General features: G+C 34.5%; 4 protein-coding genes across 6 annotated transcripts in view; 1 reads left to right on the forward strand and 3 right to left on the reverse strand.

Moving 5' to 3' along the window:
* Positions 1-8,883, reverse strand: part of hal (histidine ammonia-lyase) — a 35,570-nt gene extending 26,687 nt beyond the window's left edge. Inside the window, exons 1-2 of the mRNA XM_087310238.1 lie at positions 8,738-8,883; positions 4,825-5,061 (exon numbers count right to left, since the gene is read on the reverse strand). The gene's annotated coding sequence lies outside the window, so the exon portion shown is untranslated. The remainder of the gene's footprint in view (positions 1-4,824; positions 5,062-8,737) is intronic.
* nox5 (NADPH oxidase, EF-hand calcium binding domain 5) overlaps positions 1-17,932 on the reverse strand; it is a 175,010-nt gene that overhangs the window by 51,612 nt on the left and 105,466 nt on the right. The gene's annotated exons all lie outside the window — the stretch shown is intronic.
* Positions 4,627-10,208, forward strand: ucmab (upper zone of growth plate and cartilage matrix associated b). The gene is made up of 5 exons (NM_212934.3): positions 4,627-4,774; positions 4,850-4,906; positions 4,984-5,079; positions 8,755-8,853; positions 9,256-10,208. The coding sequence occupies exons 1-5, from the start codon at positions 4,717-4,719 to the stop codon at positions 9,351-9,353; spliced, it is 408 nt and encodes a 135-aa protein (NP_998099.1). The 5' UTR covers positions 4,627-4,716; the 3' UTR covers positions 9,354-10,208.
* camk1db (calcium/calmodulin-dependent protein kinase 1Db) overlaps positions 11,478-17,932 on the reverse strand; it is a 40,440-nt gene continuing 33,985 nt past the window's right edge. Inside the window, exons 9-11 of one of the 3 annotated variants that reach the window (NM_001080658.3) lie at positions 15,194-15,281; positions 14,960-15,110; positions 11,478-11,853 (exon numbers count right to left, since the gene is read on the reverse strand). In NM_001080658.3, coding sequence (NP_001074127.2) covers positions 11,753-11,853; positions 14,960-15,110; positions 15,194-15,281 — 340 coding nt within the window. In that variant the 3' untranslated portion in view covers positions 11,478-11,752. Of the gene's footprint in view, positions 11,883-12,082; positions 14,232-14,350; positions 15,111-15,193; positions 15,282-17,932 lie in introns of those variants that run through there. The other 2 variants (NM_001135043.3, XR_015525857.1) reach the window with 2 other exon arrangements.

Consider the following 17,932-nt stretch of genomic DNA (forward strand, 5'->3'; position numbering starts at 1 on the left):
TTCAATAGGTTTTCTGTAGTATTTGGGATTATTTGGATGCAGTTCAGCAGATGATTCATTTAAAAAATCCACCTTCTGCCACTTTTCCAAATGATCAACTAGAAGTCAAATTATTATTTGTTGCGACAACAAGACTTTTGTCAGGACGTGTATTATTGACATTTTTAATCTCATGAAAAACCCAAACAAAAGTGATTCTATACTGCTTATAAAGTTATAGTTCACAAAAAAAATTAAAACTTGCACAAACTCAAATCAGTTTGTTACAAGCGAATAAATAAATGATGACAGAATTTTCATTTTTGGGTGAACTCTCTCTTTATGCCACAGCCATGTCACCCTGCAGCCCAAGACCGGTTACTCACTGCAGCTAAGCAGGGCTGAGCCTGGTCAGTACCTGGATGAGAGACCACATGGGAAAAACCAGGTTCCTGTTGAAAGTGGCTTTAGAGAGGCCAGCAGGTGGCGCTCAACCTGTGGTCTGTGTGAGTCCTAATGTCCCAGTAAAATGAAGGGGACTCTATCCTGTCAGTGGGCTCCATCTTTCGGATGAGACGTTAATCTCTGTATCTCTGTGGTCATTAAAAATCCCATGGCACTTCTCGTAAAGGGTAGGAGTATAACCCCGGTGTCCTGGCCAAAGTCCCTTAATTGGCCCTTGCGATCATGGCCTCCCAATCATCCCCATCCATCGAATTGGCTCTATCACTGATTCTTACTCCACCAATAGCTGGTGTGTGGTGAGGGCACTGGCACCGTTGTCCTGTGGCTGCCGTTGCATCATCCAAGTGGATGCTGCACACTGGTGGTGGTATGGAGAGACCCCCCTTATGATTGTGAAGCGCTTTGGGTGTATGGCCATACACAATAAATGCGCTATATAAATACACATTACATTAGATTACATTAAATTACATTAACTACCCATACAAACTCACTAAATCAAATAGCTAAGTGTCCAGTAGTCTGACGGTGGTGTCACTGGCTAATCTAGAGGCTGTGTACACCAGGCAGCTAAAGAGAATTACACATTCAATTTTAAGTGACACTGCTCATCCCCTACACTCAGAGTTTCAGCTTCTTCCTTCTGTTTGCAGGTTTCTAGTAATAAGCTGTAAAACGAAACGATACAAAAATAGTTTCATACTAGAAGCCATTAGACATTTAAATAAGGCATAGACTAAAGCAGAGATGTATTGGAGACTTGTATATTTTAGATCATTTTAAACATTTACTTGGGGGGAGGGGGGTGGACACCTGAAGTGATTGTTTATTTATTCTTTATAAGTGTTTTTATGTATGTTTTATGTCTTAATGTTCATTTGTTGTTGTTACTGTGTGAGTTCCTTTGTGTGGCACTGTTATGAGATGAGGACTCTTGACTGCAAACCAAATCTACCTTCGGGTATAAATAAAGTAACCTACCAACCTATTCCCAATGCTTCCACAAAAGCTTCACTGCTAAAACACAAGTCAAACATCTTCAAAGATCATCCCGGCCTTCATTCTGAAAGCCAAAAAAGCCGTCAGTTTTGGCATGTTCATGACTGTCCAGTGACTGAATATTTCAAGCAGACACGTGTGACGGTGTTTTCAAACCCCTTTTCCTTCAGTCCACCGTGCGTCTCTTTCTAAGCCTTTCCTTTACATATTCCTACATCTCAGTTTCTCCGCGCCCCAGACTCTCGGAAAGAGGCCCTCACAATTTCATCATTCACTGCGTCCTGCCATTGGCTCGACTCCAGCTTGAAAGAAAAGTGAATAAACAGAGAAGCGCAGACGTTTCTCCAGCCTGAGGTGAGAGGCATGAGAGGAACCCTTGTGTTGAATCACACCCCTCAGGGTGAAAGCGCTCTCTCCGTATTTCAGCATTCGGGGGCCAGAAACATGTCTCAATCATTTGCTGAAAAGGTCATATCTTTGAATGAGAGCCAATATTATTTTTGGGGGGTAAGATGTAAAGAGAAATGTAAAGTGTGAAGAATAAGTATGCAAGAACGTAGACTGAGAATATTATGAAGAACTTGTAAAATGTGTTGAAAAACTTATGTTTTGTTTTCACGATTATAAAAAGGAATATAAGTTTGGTCACACTTTATTTTAAGGCTATTAACAAACCATTAATTAAGACTTTTAGCTTAATAAACTACTTATAAGCTACTTATTAATAGTAGGGTAGTAATTGGGTTTAGGAATTAAGTAGGATGAGGGATGAAAGATAAGATCATACTTCATAAGTGCTAATAAACAGTTAATATTTTAAGAATAGGTAAGTAATAAGCTAGTAGTAAATGGTGTAAATAGTTACGCAAGTTCATTTGTGACAATATTGACTGGATCTCATTTACATTGTCCAGTCACATGAGGTAATACAGATATAAAAAAAAGAAAAAACTGTGCAGTTCAAATAATATACATCATTACACCAATACACCATTATATCAATACACCTTTTCCTTTTCTTCCATTTTCTCATTTAATATGTGATTCAGTGTGACTATGTTAATTTTAATTCAACGATTTACTTTTTTTTAAAGTTAATTGATTAAAATAAAACTCACATTGCATTTTTCTAAAAAAAAAAAGCAACTCAAACGTTATTATTACTTTAGATTTTACATGTTACTTGTAAATATTTGTACTTATTACTTAATTAAGTAATATTATTACAAAATTCACATTACAGGTCGTCGTGGTGGTGCAGTGGCTAGCACGATCGCCTCACAGCAAGAAGGTCGCTGGTTTGAGCCCTGACTGGGTTAGTTGGCATTTCTGTGTGAAGTTTGCATGGTCTCCCTGTGTTCGCGTGGGTTTCCTCCGGGTGCTCCACTTTCTCCCACAGTCCAAAGACATGCGCTACAGGTGAATTAGATAAGCTAAATTGTTCACAGTGTATGTGTGTGAATGCAAGAGTTTATGGGTGTTTCCCAGTGTTGGGTTGTGGCTAAAAGGGCATCCGCTGCGTAAAACATATGCTGGATAAGTTGGCGGTTCATTCAGCAGTGGTAACCCCAAATTAATAAAGGGACTGAGCCGAAAAAAAAATTAATGAATGAAAAAGTTTGGGAACCCCTGCCCTAAAACAACTGTTAAAAAATAAATAAATAACTTGGTCAATCCAACCCTCCAGTTGCACCCCACAGAGCTCGATCTCAGCCACCTTCCCATTCTGATGCCACTCCCACATCCCAAAATCAGCACATACTACCAATCTCCACCCCTTCTGGTGAAAATAAAGTTTGGAAACCCCTGCCCCAATACAACTGTTTTAGGTAAGTACGTAACTAAGTAAAATAAATAAGTAAATAAGCGAATAAATATGTAAATAAATATGTAAAACAATAAGTAAATAAATAAATAAATTAATTAATTAATTAATCAAACGCTCCAAGCTGCACCCCACAGAGCTCGATCTCAGCCACCTTCTCATTCTGCTGCCACTCCCACATCTCAAAATCAGCACATACCACCAATCTCCACCACTCCTAGTCAAAATAAGGTTTGGGAACCCCTGCCCCAATACAAGTGTTAAAATATGTAAGTAAGTAAGTAAGTAAGTAAGTTAAATAAATAACAAAATAAATAAGTAAAAAAGTAAATAAATAAATAGGTAAAAAGAAAAAAAGTGAATAAATAAGTAAAAAGTAAATAAATAAACAAGTAAAATGAAGTAAATAAAAGGAAATAAATAAGTAAATAAACATATAAATAAGGGAAAATAAATAAGTAAATAAATAAATAAAAAGTAAATAATTAAATGAATAAATAAGTAAAAAGTAAATAAGTATATAAATAAATGAGTACATAAATAAATAGAAAATAAATAAGTAAAAAGCAAATAAGTAAATAAATAAATAAATAAATAAGTAAAAAGTAAATAAATAAGTTAACAAACAAATAAATAAATAAGTAAAAAGTAAATAAATAAATAACCGAAAAGTAAATAAATAAGTAAAAATTAAATAGGTAAATAAATAAATAAAAGTAAGTAAATAAATAAATAAATAAGTAAATAAATAGGTAAAAAGTAAATAAGAAAATAAATAAATAAATAAATAAGTAAAAAGTAAATAAATAAATAAGTAAAAAAGTAAATAAGTAAATAAATAAATTAAATAAAGTAAAAAATAAGTAAATAAATAAATACATAAATAAAAAATAAATGAATAAATAAGTAAAAGTAAATAAGTAACTAAATAAATAAATAAGTAAATAAATAAATAAAAAGTAAATAAACAAATAAACAAGTAAAAAGTAAATAACCAAACAAATAAATAAGTAAAAAGTAAATAAATAAATACATAAGTAAATAAATAATTAGGTAAATAAATAAGTAAAAAGCAAAGAATATATAAGTAAAAAGTAAATAAATAAATAAATACATAAGTAAATAAATAATTAAATAAATAAATAAGTAAGTAAAAATTAAATCAGTAAATAAATAAGTAAAAAGTAAATAAATAAATAAATAAATAAATAAATAAATAAATAAGTAAATAAGTAAATAAATAAATTGCTTAATCGATCACTCCAAGCTTCACCCGACAGTAATGGTTCTCAGCCACCTTCGCGTTCTCCTGCCACTCCCACATCCCAAAATCAACACATTCCCCAAACCTCCACCCCACTTGGTCAAATTCCATTCACTGCTCTCTCAACCACAAGCCTCACAACATCAGCAGCCTTTTCTTCACTCCTGCTCCGCTAAATCTAAACATGTCCTGGACTCAACCTGCTCTTCTCACCTGTCTGCTTGTTTTGTCCGCCATCACCTGTGAGTAGCCGGACTGTGGTAAAAACTTGTCAAAACTTGTTGGGACTTACCTCATCCATTTCTCCTGTGTTGCAGTATTCGATGGAGCCGACAGTGCTGTATCTGATAAGAGGGATGCAGTCAATCCTCAAGGTGACTTAAAGAAGTTAATGCTAAAAGCTGTAGGTGTTTCTCAGAGTTCTTCATCAGTGTTGTTCTTCATGATAAAGGTGCACTGAGGAAGATCTTCATGCCAGAAGCAGATGCCGCCAGCTTCTTCAAACGGAGAAGCAGGAGAGCTGTGAAAACTCAAGATGAGATAAACGGTGAGGATTTTTGTGCTTGTTTGAGAACCGTTTTAAATATGATATTTTTTGATATTTTCAAGACACTTCTATACAGCTTAAAGTGACCTTTAAAGGCTTAACTAGGTTAATTAAGTTAACTAGACAAGTTAGGGTAATCAGGCAAGTTATTGCATAACGATGGTTTGTTCTGTAGACTATCGAAAAAAATATAGCTTAAAGGGGCTAATAATTTTGTCCTTAAAATGGTGTTTAAAAAATTAAAAACTGCTTTTATTCTAGCCGAAATAAAACAAATAAGGCTTTCTCCAGAAGAAAAAATATTATCAGACATAATGTGAAAATTTCCTTGCTCTATTAAACATCATTTGAGAATTATTTTTTAAAAAATAATTCAAAGGGGAGGTAATAATTCTGACTTCAACTGTATATTAATGCATTAGAACTCTTCCAGCTAAAAGACTCTCATTTATATAAAAGATTAGTAACTAATACTGTATAAAATATAGATCAAGTTAAAGGATAATGGGAAGTAGAACTAAATACCATAATTGAGGATGAGGTCTGAGTTATGTGAAGGATGTCATTAAAGAATCAATAGTCAACTATGAAAAGAATAATGAGGTACACTTTAAAAACCAAGTTAAGTCAACTTAAACCATTTGAGGAAACCGATAGCAACAAACCCTTTAAGTTCAAAAACTAATCCTAATGAGTACTGTGAACTTACTCCATTTGAGTAAACGAAGCAATTTGAGCACAGTAAAACCGAACAGAACTCAATCCAACTGAGTCCTGTAAAACCCAGTAAGTTAAGGCAACTCAAACCATTGAGGAAACCGATTGCTACAAATCATTTAAGTAAAAAACTAATCTAAGAGTACTGTGAACTTCATTTAGGCTGAAGTAATGTGTTATTTAATTAACACTGAGTTCAAAACTCTTTTCAAATAAGTAGATTTAACTTTTAGTCAATTTTGAGTACTACATCACTCATTTCATTTGATAAAGTCGACTGTTGGGTTTTACAGTCTACTTTAATACTCCTGTAATTTCTACAAATGTAAAAGGACCATCTGTTGCTTTGTGTTGGAGAAAATGTGGTAAAACTGGAGATCATACCTGCATATTTGGGACTTTGGGATTTAAGATTTTGGAAAAAATGTCCAAAAAAGAAATGCATGGTCGCTTAAACAGGTCTATGTAATGGAAAAAATGACTGAATGTCTACAAATGAAGACTGAATTTTTTCTGAAGAGGTGGAAAAGTATTACAGCATATTTAGATATGTATATTTAGAGGTTACTTACACTCTCACCAATGGAATCTGAGGCAAATACAATGTAACACAATGTAAATTGATGTACAAATGTATCCCCTGAAAAGTAACTATGATGGCAGTACATTTTTATTTATTTTGTATAGTTTTTATAGCTTTATTTATTTTAAAAGTTTTATATTGTTACTATTTATTTTTTGTATTTTTATGTATTTATTTTATGTATTAAAGGGGTTACATTTTTGGGGAAGGGGTTGTTCTAAAACATCTTAAATAAAAGAATTTAATTAGAATTCTATTTCCAATAAAAGTTCTGTTTTTAACATTTATAATAATATTATTAATAAAAATAATAATAGATATTGATTTAAACGTCATATCTGCATAATTTCTGTGACCATGACACAAAAAACAGTTATATTCACTGGTGGAAATTTAGATTAGCCATTAAATTATTTAAATCATAATAAATAAATTACAAACATTTTCATATTGTTCATTTAAATGCAAAAGATACATTTAAAACAATATTTCTCACTTTTCTTTTTGAACTAATAAATGCAGCTTTGGAGAGTGATTTTTTTTCTAATATATTTTACAATCATTTTATTAATGCTTTTTTATAATGTAAAGAAATTCTTACTAATCGCACATTTTTTAACAGTAGTATATAATATATTTAAAAAGCCAAGTAAATTTTTTGCAAAGTAAATCAGCCCTACTCACATCATCAGATTTGTGGCTTGTGTGGGTTTTCGGTCAGACTTTCCTGGTGTAAAATAAAGAGGCTATTTAGCGGCCACACAGGTTAAGCCAGCGGAGGAATGCAGGAACCACAGGACAGCCTGGAGAAAGCAGACTCCAGTCTCCCGGTGCTGGAGGAGCAGCTCTGTTTTTACATGTCTTTGATTTGGCTTTGGCCTAGTTTGAAATTGTTAGTTTATGGTTGTGGACACACCAAAATTGGTGTTTGACTCATCTGTGGCAGTTAATGTTTACAAAACGGTGACGCAAGAAAAATGACTAAATTTTTTTTTCTTTTGAAGCGTTCCATTCATACTTTTTCTGAAATAAGTAAGAATTTAACATTTAATTAATGCTACAGTAGCAACATGCTGATGCGATTTAGTAATGCACTAAACATGCTGGCAACATGCTATTTCATGCTAGTAATGTGTCAAAAGATGCTAATTTCCACATGAAAAAAGTATTGACTGAAATATTTCTGAAACAGATGTTTTTTAAGCTGCATTTTGTGACACTATGATCAATTTCTTTTACAGCACATTCATAACTGAAATAGGAAAAGGCAAAAACAGAGACTTTGTAGATGGAGTTAAAAAATCATATTGAATGCTATGTATTTCCATCTTGCTCTGACCAGTTATTTGAACATTGTAGTTTGCCAACTTGTTTATACAAATTTACCAAAATTATAAGCGTTAAATCATGAAAAACCTATATATATATATATATATATATATATATATATATATATATATATATATATATATATATATATAAACCCACGTCAATTACGTCAATTAATTTTTACATTGTCCTAAACACATTAGTTTTCTTAAAACTTGTTAGGAACATGTGAAAAACATGCTTTTCCTGCTGAAAAAACTGCTTCAACCAGCCTAGGCTGGTTGACTGGTGGACCAGCCTGGTTTTAGAGCAGTTTTGACCACTTTCAGGCTGGTTACCAGCCATTTTCAGCCTGGTTTTAGTTGGTTAGGCTGGGAGATGACCAACTAAAACCAGCTTGACCAGCCTAAGAGCCCAGCAAAACCAGCAATGTCTGGCTTAAACCAGACTGGTCAAGCTGGTTCTAGCAGGGCATTTTTCAGCCTAAGCAGCTAAGGCCAGGCTGGAAATGGCCAAACCCCTCAAAAACCAGGCTGGTCAACCAGCTAAAACCCACCAACCAGCTTAAGTTTATTTAAGCTGTTTTTTTTTCAGCTGGAATTTTAAGCTAGTCTTCTCTTTAAATATGCAGCATGCTAATTTATGTTCACATGAACGATGCAACAAACATGTTTATGCAAGCAATGCTAAGGTAGTCAAAGTTCTACATTAGCATCATAAAATTTGCTAGTAACAACAACATGCTAAACCAACAAAAATTAATCATGCTATAATATGCAATATTTGTTTCATCCAAGCTAAGCCCTTCGTTGGTTATGCCATTTTTTTTTTAGTAAAAGGGTATTATTATTTTATACAAAAGACGAACCCTACTCCTATCAGGTTTTTACCAAGACAACATCTACATTTTAAAAAGAAAAAAAATGTTTTACATCGTAGAAGGTTTTTGTAAAAAATTCGTGACTGTTTGCATACCTTCGTTGTTTGACTACGAGCTTAATTCTGTTTTTAATTGACATTTTTCCTCACATTTTGTTGTTTCTTAGCTGAACAGAGACAGAGACTTGCCGCAGATGAGAGAAGGAGGGAGTATCACGAAGAACAGAGGAATAAATATGAGAACTACGCTGAAGAAGAAAACGACGGTGAGTCTGTCAGGTTCAAATCACTTACCTGTCGGCCATGATGGATCAGGCAGCTTTAGTAGCATTCTAGATCATTCACCGTATATCCAAAGAACTTTGCTATATCTCACGCAAAAGGTTTAATATACATTCAGTTGAACCTTGTTTGGCTTTACAAAATAAATTTATCAAAAACAAATTGTATTAAAAACAGGATATTCTGATTTAAAAAATATATATATACAACTAAACCAAGTGATTACCTGAAATTTGTGAGAAATGTACTCAGGCTACACTAGCGCAGTAAAACATCAAATAATTACATCAAATATTTGCTCAAAGACTTGATTTGTACTATGTAGACATGATTAATATTCTAAATACACATTTAACGATTAAATTTCATCAATTTTATTCCTCAAGAGCAAGACGAGCGCACCAGAGAGAAGACCGAGCAGTGGAGAGAGTTTCACTATGATGGTCTGGACCCGTCATACGAATATAACCGACACACCATCTAAATCAGCGGGTAAACTACATTCACAACAGCGGGAAAACTACATCTAAAACAGCGGTAAAACTACAAAAACACGGGTAGAAAGCTTTAAAGTACTTCACCCCTGCTGAAAAATCCAGCTTAAACCAGTCTAGGATGGTTGGCTGTTTTTAGCTGGTTTTTTAGCCAATTCTAGCCTGGTTTTAGCTGGACACGCTGGGAGATAACCAGCTAAAACCAACTTGACCAGCCTAGCCAGGCTGGGAGCCCAGCTAAAACCAGCAATGTCCAGCTTAAACCGGGATCGTCAAGCTGGTTTTAGCTGGTCACTTTCCAGCCTGACCAGCTAAGACCAGGCTGGAAATGGAAATGGCTGGAAACCAGTCTGCAAGTGGCCAAAACCCATCTAAAACCAGCCTGGTCGACCAGCAAAGCCAGCCAACCATCCTAGGCTGGTTTAAGCTGGATTTTTCAGCAGGGACAGCTTATTTCTATGAAGGTTTTTGAGGTACAATGTACACACGTCAACAGAAAAAAAAATAATATAATGTGTAATCATGCATGCAGAACATGTAATAAAGATGTACATTTATTCATCTTAGGCTCTTAATGTAAGTTTAGTTATAGTATAGAGAAACGTATATTCTTTGTATATTATTTACTATAATGAAAGAAGTCTTTGCACAAATGTATAACTCACTGTAACATTTCTAGTATTACATAAAGAAATCTGCTTTTCAAATAGTTTTTTTTTATCCATTTTAAGCTGGAATAATGTAAAGTATTGTTACTTCTTGCAATCCAAACATATAACATGTTGTAAATCTTTCAATTTGGTGAAATAAAACTATTCAAAAAAGTACAAACAATAATAATAAAAGCGGTGTTATCTTTGTGTTTAATGAAAACTTGAAATCAACTCACCAAAAAAAAAAAAACACTCACCACAGTACAAATCCACTGAGGAGAAAACACAGCTTACATCATTTTTTTTCAACCTGAATGTAAGAAGCAGCACGAAGCCGCTAAATTCAGAGGGCTGGTATGAAGACCAAGATGGCATGCAAAGCTTTGAATCTCCCAGCGCCGTATATCATTGGACACATCATATCAAACAGCTTCAGTGGACCTGGAAAACTGTGTTGTTTGCATTGATACACTGTGAACTTCTTAGTAAATTTCACTTCACTGAAACACAAGATCACCAAATACAAACGTTGGTCACTGAAGCTGGTACTTCTCATTTACATCTGTGACAAAACACAATCACAGGTCAAGTTTTCCAAAATTTCATTAGTTACAGTTAAAAGAATAAACTTATATAGCAATTTACATTACAGTGCCTATATTACAATTAATCGACAGCAACAAATACTTCTATTCGCACACAAACTACTATGTAACATAATCACTGCAATGTAAAACGTGACCAAAATTAAACTGTAAAAAGCAGACCGTACAAAATAAATCCAAAACATACACAAAGCACTTACAAAAAGTGCTTTTGCCATCATTTTACACCACAAATTATTTAGATTATTTTACTAATATTAACAAATTGTCGATAAAGCCATTAAACTGCACATTTCTATTATTATTTTTTTTTTTTGTATACAATATTCAGATCTTTCATTCACTCGTGACGTTTATCTGTACTGGATGACAGCTCTTTAACACACAAATCACTCCCGAATCTTTACATTAACGAGTTGTTGATAATAAAAAACAAAACATAAAACTGCACATTTTCATTTTTATACATTATTCACATCCCTCATTTGCTTGTTAATAAAAGCCAGATGCACCCAGGACTGAATCCTAAGTTTACACATATTGGCGGCAATATATCATTGTCATTTGACACACAAATCACTCTAGAATCTTTCGTTGATATGAACAAAACCACTGAAGTGCACGTTTAAATTTTTATACAATACATCCTTCATTCGCCTATTAATAAATGCCAGACACATCCAGCACTGTAGGGTTTATACGTATGTGTACTTGATGGAAATTATGTATTTACTACACTACATCAACTTCCATTGGCATTCTGTAAACCTCACATCCTTCATCGTTTGGTAGTTCGAAACAGTAGCAGGTTGAACTACAGCAGCAAAAAGTTACAATGAACGAACGAAAATCATTTTTATCTACACAAATTTTTAATATTTTTTTTTGCAATCTCCATTTAAAAGCCACATAAAACTGCCCAAATCATGAGCTTTGCTCTGTAAAACCGTCCCCTTAAATGTGCAGGCCACCATATTGGAAGCCATTTAGCATCCCGTTGGCTTTCCAGAAAGGAAAACAGCGTTGAACGGGTGACTGCGGACAATGGAAGTTATCGTTACATATCAGAAAACGCATTTTTTCCCCTCACAAAGTGCATCAATCAGGTGAGCAGTCTCACAGGAAGTGATGTCATTTGGAGCCGGTGATGATGGTGGTGACGGTTGATGGCCGAGTTTGTCGTTCTGGCTTTCCCGTCCGCGTGGAAGAGTTTGGCGTTTGTTTCGGCGAACCTAGACAAAGATAACACCCTCTTCAAGGGCTGTTTGACAACACGACATAATACAACACACAGCACAGCACTGGTCATGAGTAACTCACCAGGATCAACACACATCTCCAACACAATTATTACATTTCAGTCAATTTTCAATAAAGGTTTAAAAATAACGCCTAATGTCTGCAATATTTTGGAAGCTTTTTTTGTGAGCATTCACACACAAATGTTTTATTTTTTTCATTCTAATGTGCTACATTTCCATTGTTTTCTAACACAATTTCATGGCAATTCATAACTTTAATTTAATGGCTAATTTGTATGATTTCATTCATATAATTTAGTACGATTTGCTCATCCCCCAACGACAGTAGGGTTTAGGGTTGTCACGATACTGGAATTCGGTACCAATCGGTATTAAAATTTAAAAAAACTTCTATTTCCCGTTAACATGTTAACACGTTCTTAAACAGCACTGATTTGCCATTGGGTTCACGTGCTCAACAGAAATGACCGTGAAGGTCATCAGTTCACCAATCTCACCGCTGTTTACTCAATGTAACCCCAGGTACAGGGACACTGGACTCAACAGCGCTCAAATGTTACCGAGAAATGGTTGTTTTTAAAATTTCAGTATCAATTGGTACCAAATTCCAGTATCGTGCAACCGTGGAGTTGGTTGCCACGTCTCTTTTTGAAAATGTAAATATTCCTACAACTGTACAGATTTGTAAGAATTAGCCACTAAATTGCCAAATTGTAAAGTACTTACATTTCCTCGTGAGATCAGGCTGTTTTTTTTCTACGTGAACATGCGCTTTACAGACATGTGTGAATGTTACGGTCATGTTTCGCGCAGATTAGATTTCAAGATCGACATGAACCTAAAGTTACTAAGAGTTTTATTTTAGGATCTGAAACTGAATATTGAGTAGGGGCGGGGGATTTCTTTTTGCGCATAATTACCTGAAAGCAAACTAACGGTAAGAGGGGCCTAGTTGTGGCTGAAGCTGTCAAAAATGACGTCAACAGAGAAGTAATGCAACTTCAATTGCAATAATAACTCTCACACTTTTAATTGACGATTATCAAAACAAACATTTTTTTTTAGTGGATTAACTTAGCACGGATTCATTTTTTTATGTAAGGAATAACAATGTGCGCTGGCAAAATAAACACTGTACATTTTTATCTTACACGGACTTTAGCAGGCAGCACTGCTCATCAATGTCAGTTCCAAAGCAGTGGACCAATCAGAAGAACTTGGAGGTGGGGCAAGCGTTGCGAGCTTCTGTTTACAGTAGCAAGTTGTCATGACAACTGTTTTGTTTGACGCTAAACGTTGCCGTTTTTAAAAATTTATTAACCAAAACAAACCATTTTTGGATGTGAAGATTTTTGTGTGAATGGCCAATGATATCTCATGACAATTTGGAAATTTAGATTTATCGGCTAATTCGGATGAATTTGTACGATCGCATGCGTACAATTTACTATTATTGTCTCATCCTCCAATGACAGTTGGGTTTAGGGGTTGGGTTTGGTGCCACGCCTCTTTTTAAAAAGCATATATATTTGTTTGTACGTTTTAATATGAATTAGCCACAAAATTGTCAAAGCATGAAATATTTACGTTTCCTCATGAGATCAGGCTGAAAAGGCCACTTAAATTGTCTTTCCACTGCACACGACATTCAGACTCGATCTTTAGAATACGTCCTCTTGTGGCAGTCACGCAGATTTTACGTTTTGTCATTAAATTTTAAAAGAAATTTTAAAAACATTAGATAATTTTATTACTTATTTATATGTGTTTTTTCATTATAGACTTTTTTCTGATTTAAAGGTAACTTAAACTACTAATCCTCCTCTCGTGCACACAAACCTGCTAGGAAAACACTGAAATACATCACATCCGGTCGGCCGGTCACATACGGTCTAGGTGCAGAAGTTCAAATATTTTACTGGCTCTGCAGCTCAAATCGGATCCGAATTTAAGCTGCAGAGCCGTCGAAACACGACTGTTGGATAGTCGGAACACAACTGTCAGAATACGCCCTCTTGTGGCAGTCACGCAGAATTTACGTTTTGTCATACACCATGGAGTGCATGACAGTTTTGCAGGTGTGCCAAAGCAAGAGCCTTTATTCTCTGTGCGTTCACCACAGTTGATTGAATGAATGGTGAGTAAAAACTCAGAGACAGCTGAAATTTATGGAGGGCATGTGAAGACAGCAATAAAAAATATTATATATTTTTATCACTCATTTATGAATAGAAATATGTTTTTTTTTTATTATAGACTTTTTTCTGGACCTGCTTGGAAAACACTGGAATGCATCACATACTGGTCACATACGGACTAGGAACAGAAGTTCAAATATTGGAACGGCTCTGCAGCTCAAATCGGATCCGAATTTGAGCTGCAGAGCTGTCGGAACACGACTGTTGGAATACGCCCTCTTGTGGAAGTCGTGCAGAATTTTCAGTTTTGTCGTGCACCATGGGAGAGCTTGCAGTGTCCAAAATATAGGAGTGCAAAAGCAAGAGCCTTTATTCTATGTGCGTTCACCATAGTTGAATGAATGAAGTGGAAATTCAAAGACCGCTGAAATTTTTGAAGGGAATGTGGAGACAGCATTAAAACAAACACTGGAATACATCACATCCTGTCGGCCAGTCACATACGGTACAGTCGCAGAAGTTATATTACGTAATAAGAAATATTTTAACTTAAATCGGATCTGAATTCTCCGAATATAGAGATTTCCACGCAGCTCTCAGACTACTTTTCGTTGGAAATGAATGACTTTCAGTCTGTCGCTTGTCATGTGCAGTGCAAAGGCGGCTTTACAGACTACAGAAATTGAGGGTCAAAGATTTCATTCACCAGCAACCAATGAAAACCATAGATTGGCATTATGCAAATTAGTAACAAACTTAGATATGTTTGAACAGGATGTGAAGCTGGAATTACTGACAAACTTAGTTTCAGGCTGATCAGATTTGGTTCTGCTTTTTAGAAGACAAAAAAAGTTTGTTGTGACCTTTGCAGAGCTTTCACATCACACACTACATGGAAGGTTATATTTAATAAAAGCATAATCGAGGCACTAACTTACAGTCATTACGATGAACCGAGGAAACGTCCACCGACTGACTCTTCCCAGGCATGGATGTCGGATTCTGCTTTCTGTGCTGAGAGGAATCCATACTGCTGCCGAGCTGAAGACGCCTCATGTGTCGGATCACTGCGGTCGCGTTAAAGGCTTGCTGGAAGAGAAGAACATAGAAGGAAAGGTCCTAAATCCTTTCATGAATGATTGGATGATTTAGGCAAGGAGTTGGTCACTTACTCGCCATTTTGCTTTGGCAAAGTTTTTCTTCATTTGTCGGCTGACGGATTCGTGGATGTTCTTGCAGAGAGCAGTATCACCGGCTATCCTGAAATCACAGGAGTGTTAGCCACTGGACTTCCTACTGTATCATTTGACATCCATGAGGAACAAAAGGGTTTTACGATACTCTATGTGACAATATTTGAGTATATAATGACTTTAAAACAATTATTTTTATTAAACTCTGTATTAATAATGTACTAAATAATTCATCTTTGCACAGCATTTCTTTAAAATAAATTAATAAATGTTATAATATAAAAATAATCTAATATAACAATTTATAGAATATATTTAACTGAATAATTTATAGAATATATTTAACATTTTAATAATATAGTCACTCATTGATTTGCCTTCAGTTTGGTCCCTTCATTTATCAAGAGTCACCACAGTGGAATGAACTGCCAACTTATCCAAAATATGTTTTACTCAGCGGATGCCATCCAGCTGCAACCCAGAACTGGGAATCACCCATACACACTCAGACACACTCATACACTACGGTCAATTTAGCTTATTCAATTCACCTACAGGGCATGTCTTTGGAAACCAGAGCACCCGGAAGAAACCCATGCAAACACGGGGAGAACATGCAAACTCCACACAGAAATGCCAACTGATCTAGCCGGGACTCGAATCAGCGACCTACTTGCTGTAAGGCGACAATTCTAACCACTGAGCCACCGCGCCCCTCTAATTACATAGTTTGTATTATGGTTAGTATATATATGTATAAATGTCATATATTTGAGTAAAAATATTTATATTTAGACAAAATATAAATGGGCATCACGGTGGCGCAGTGGGTAGCACAATCGCCTCATAGCAAGAAGGTCGCTGGTCTGAGCCTTGTCTGGGTCAGTTGGCATTTCTGTGTGGTGTTCGCATGGGTTTCCTCCGGGTGCTCTGGTCCCCCCCCAAGTCCAAAGACATGCGCTGTAATAGGTGAATTGGGAAAGCTAAATTGTCCGTATTGTATGTTTGTGAATGAGTGTGTGTGGATGTTTCCGAGTGATGGGTTGCACATGGAAGGGCATCTGCTGCGTAAAACATATGCTGGACAGGTTGGCGGTTCATTCCGCTGTGTCGACCCCTAACAAATAAAAAGACTAAGCCGAAAAAAATGAATGAGTGAATGAATGAATATCAAATTTGTTTTGAATAGTTTGGTTTTTACGTACTGTATGTGTCTATCTTGAATTTTTTTTCTTTTTTAAATATTTCCCAAATGATGTTTAACAGAGCAAGGAAATGTTCACAGTATGTCTGATAATATTTTTTCTTCTGGAGAAAGTCTTATTTGTTTTATTTCGGCTAGAATAAAAGCAGTTTTGATTTTTTTTTAAACTATTTTAAGGTCAAAATGATTAGCCCCTTTAAGCTATTTTTATTTTCAGACTGTCTACAGAACAAACCATCATTATACAATAACTTGCCTAATTACCTTAACCTGCCTAGTTAACTTAATTAACCTAGTAAAGCCTTTATATGTCCCTTTAAGCTGTATAGAAGTGTCTTGAAAAATATCTAGTCTAATATTATTTACTGTCATCATGGCAAAGATAAAATAAATCAGTTATTAGAGATGAGTTATTAAAATTAAAAGTTTGAAATTTGTTGAAAAGAATCTCAGTTAAGAAGAAAATGGGGAAAAAAATAAACAGGGCGGCTAATAATTCTGACATCAACTGTACATAATAAAATAACAGTAATACACACATATATTATGTCAAAAAAACTTTTATTTTGGATTTTATTTCTCAAAAAATCTTTGTCCAGCACTAATAATATATACAGTAAAATATTATATTATATTATATTATATTATATTATATTATATTATATTATATTATATTATATTATATTATATTATATTATATTATATTATATATCAATTGTCAGAATAACGGATGCAGGGTTTACTTTGTTGTGATTGTAAATCAGGGTTATTTCACCAAAATTTTACTTTTTTAACCTTCCAAAAGGTAAAACATTGCTATTGCGTTAGAGGCATAAAAATATAGCATATATTCAGTTGAAGTCAGAATTGTTAGCCTCCTTGTTTATTTTTTCCCCCAATTTCTGTTTAACTGAGAGAAGATTAGTTCAACACATTTCTAAACATAATAGTTTTAACAACTCATCTCTAATAACTGATTTTTTTATCTTTGTCATAATGACAGAAAATAATATTTGACTAGATATTTTTCAAGACACTTCTATACAGCTTAAAGTGACATTTAAAAGCTTAACTTGGTTAATTAAGTTAAATAGGCAGGTTAGGGTAATTAGGCAAGTTATTGTATAACGATGGTTTGTTCTGTAGATTAACGAAATAAATATAGCTTATTGGTGGATTCATGAGGAAATATGTTAGTGGATGTGTTAGATGATTATCATATGGTCTGTCATTAAAATATCTGTCAAAAGTTTGTCGTCAGTAGGATTTTTAAATGAATTAAAATAAGCTTCTCCTGCTCACCAAGGCTGCATTTATTTCGTCAAAATGACAGTACAAATTGTAAAATGTTATTGCACTGTAAAATAACTGTTCAAAAGTACTTTATAATTAAATTTAATAATTTATTCCAGTGATTTTAATTATGTATATTTAGCTTCATTACTCCAATCTTCAGTCACCTGATCTTTTAGAAATCACTGCAATATTGATTATTATTATGATTACTGTTGTTG

This window comes from Danio rerio, chromosome 25, assembly GCF_052040795.2.
Source record: "Danio rerio strain M-AB ecotype USA chromosome 25, GRCz13ab, whole genome shotgun sequence".
NCBI lineage: Eukaryota > Metazoa > Chordata > Actinopteri > Cypriniformes > Danionidae > Danio > Danio rerio.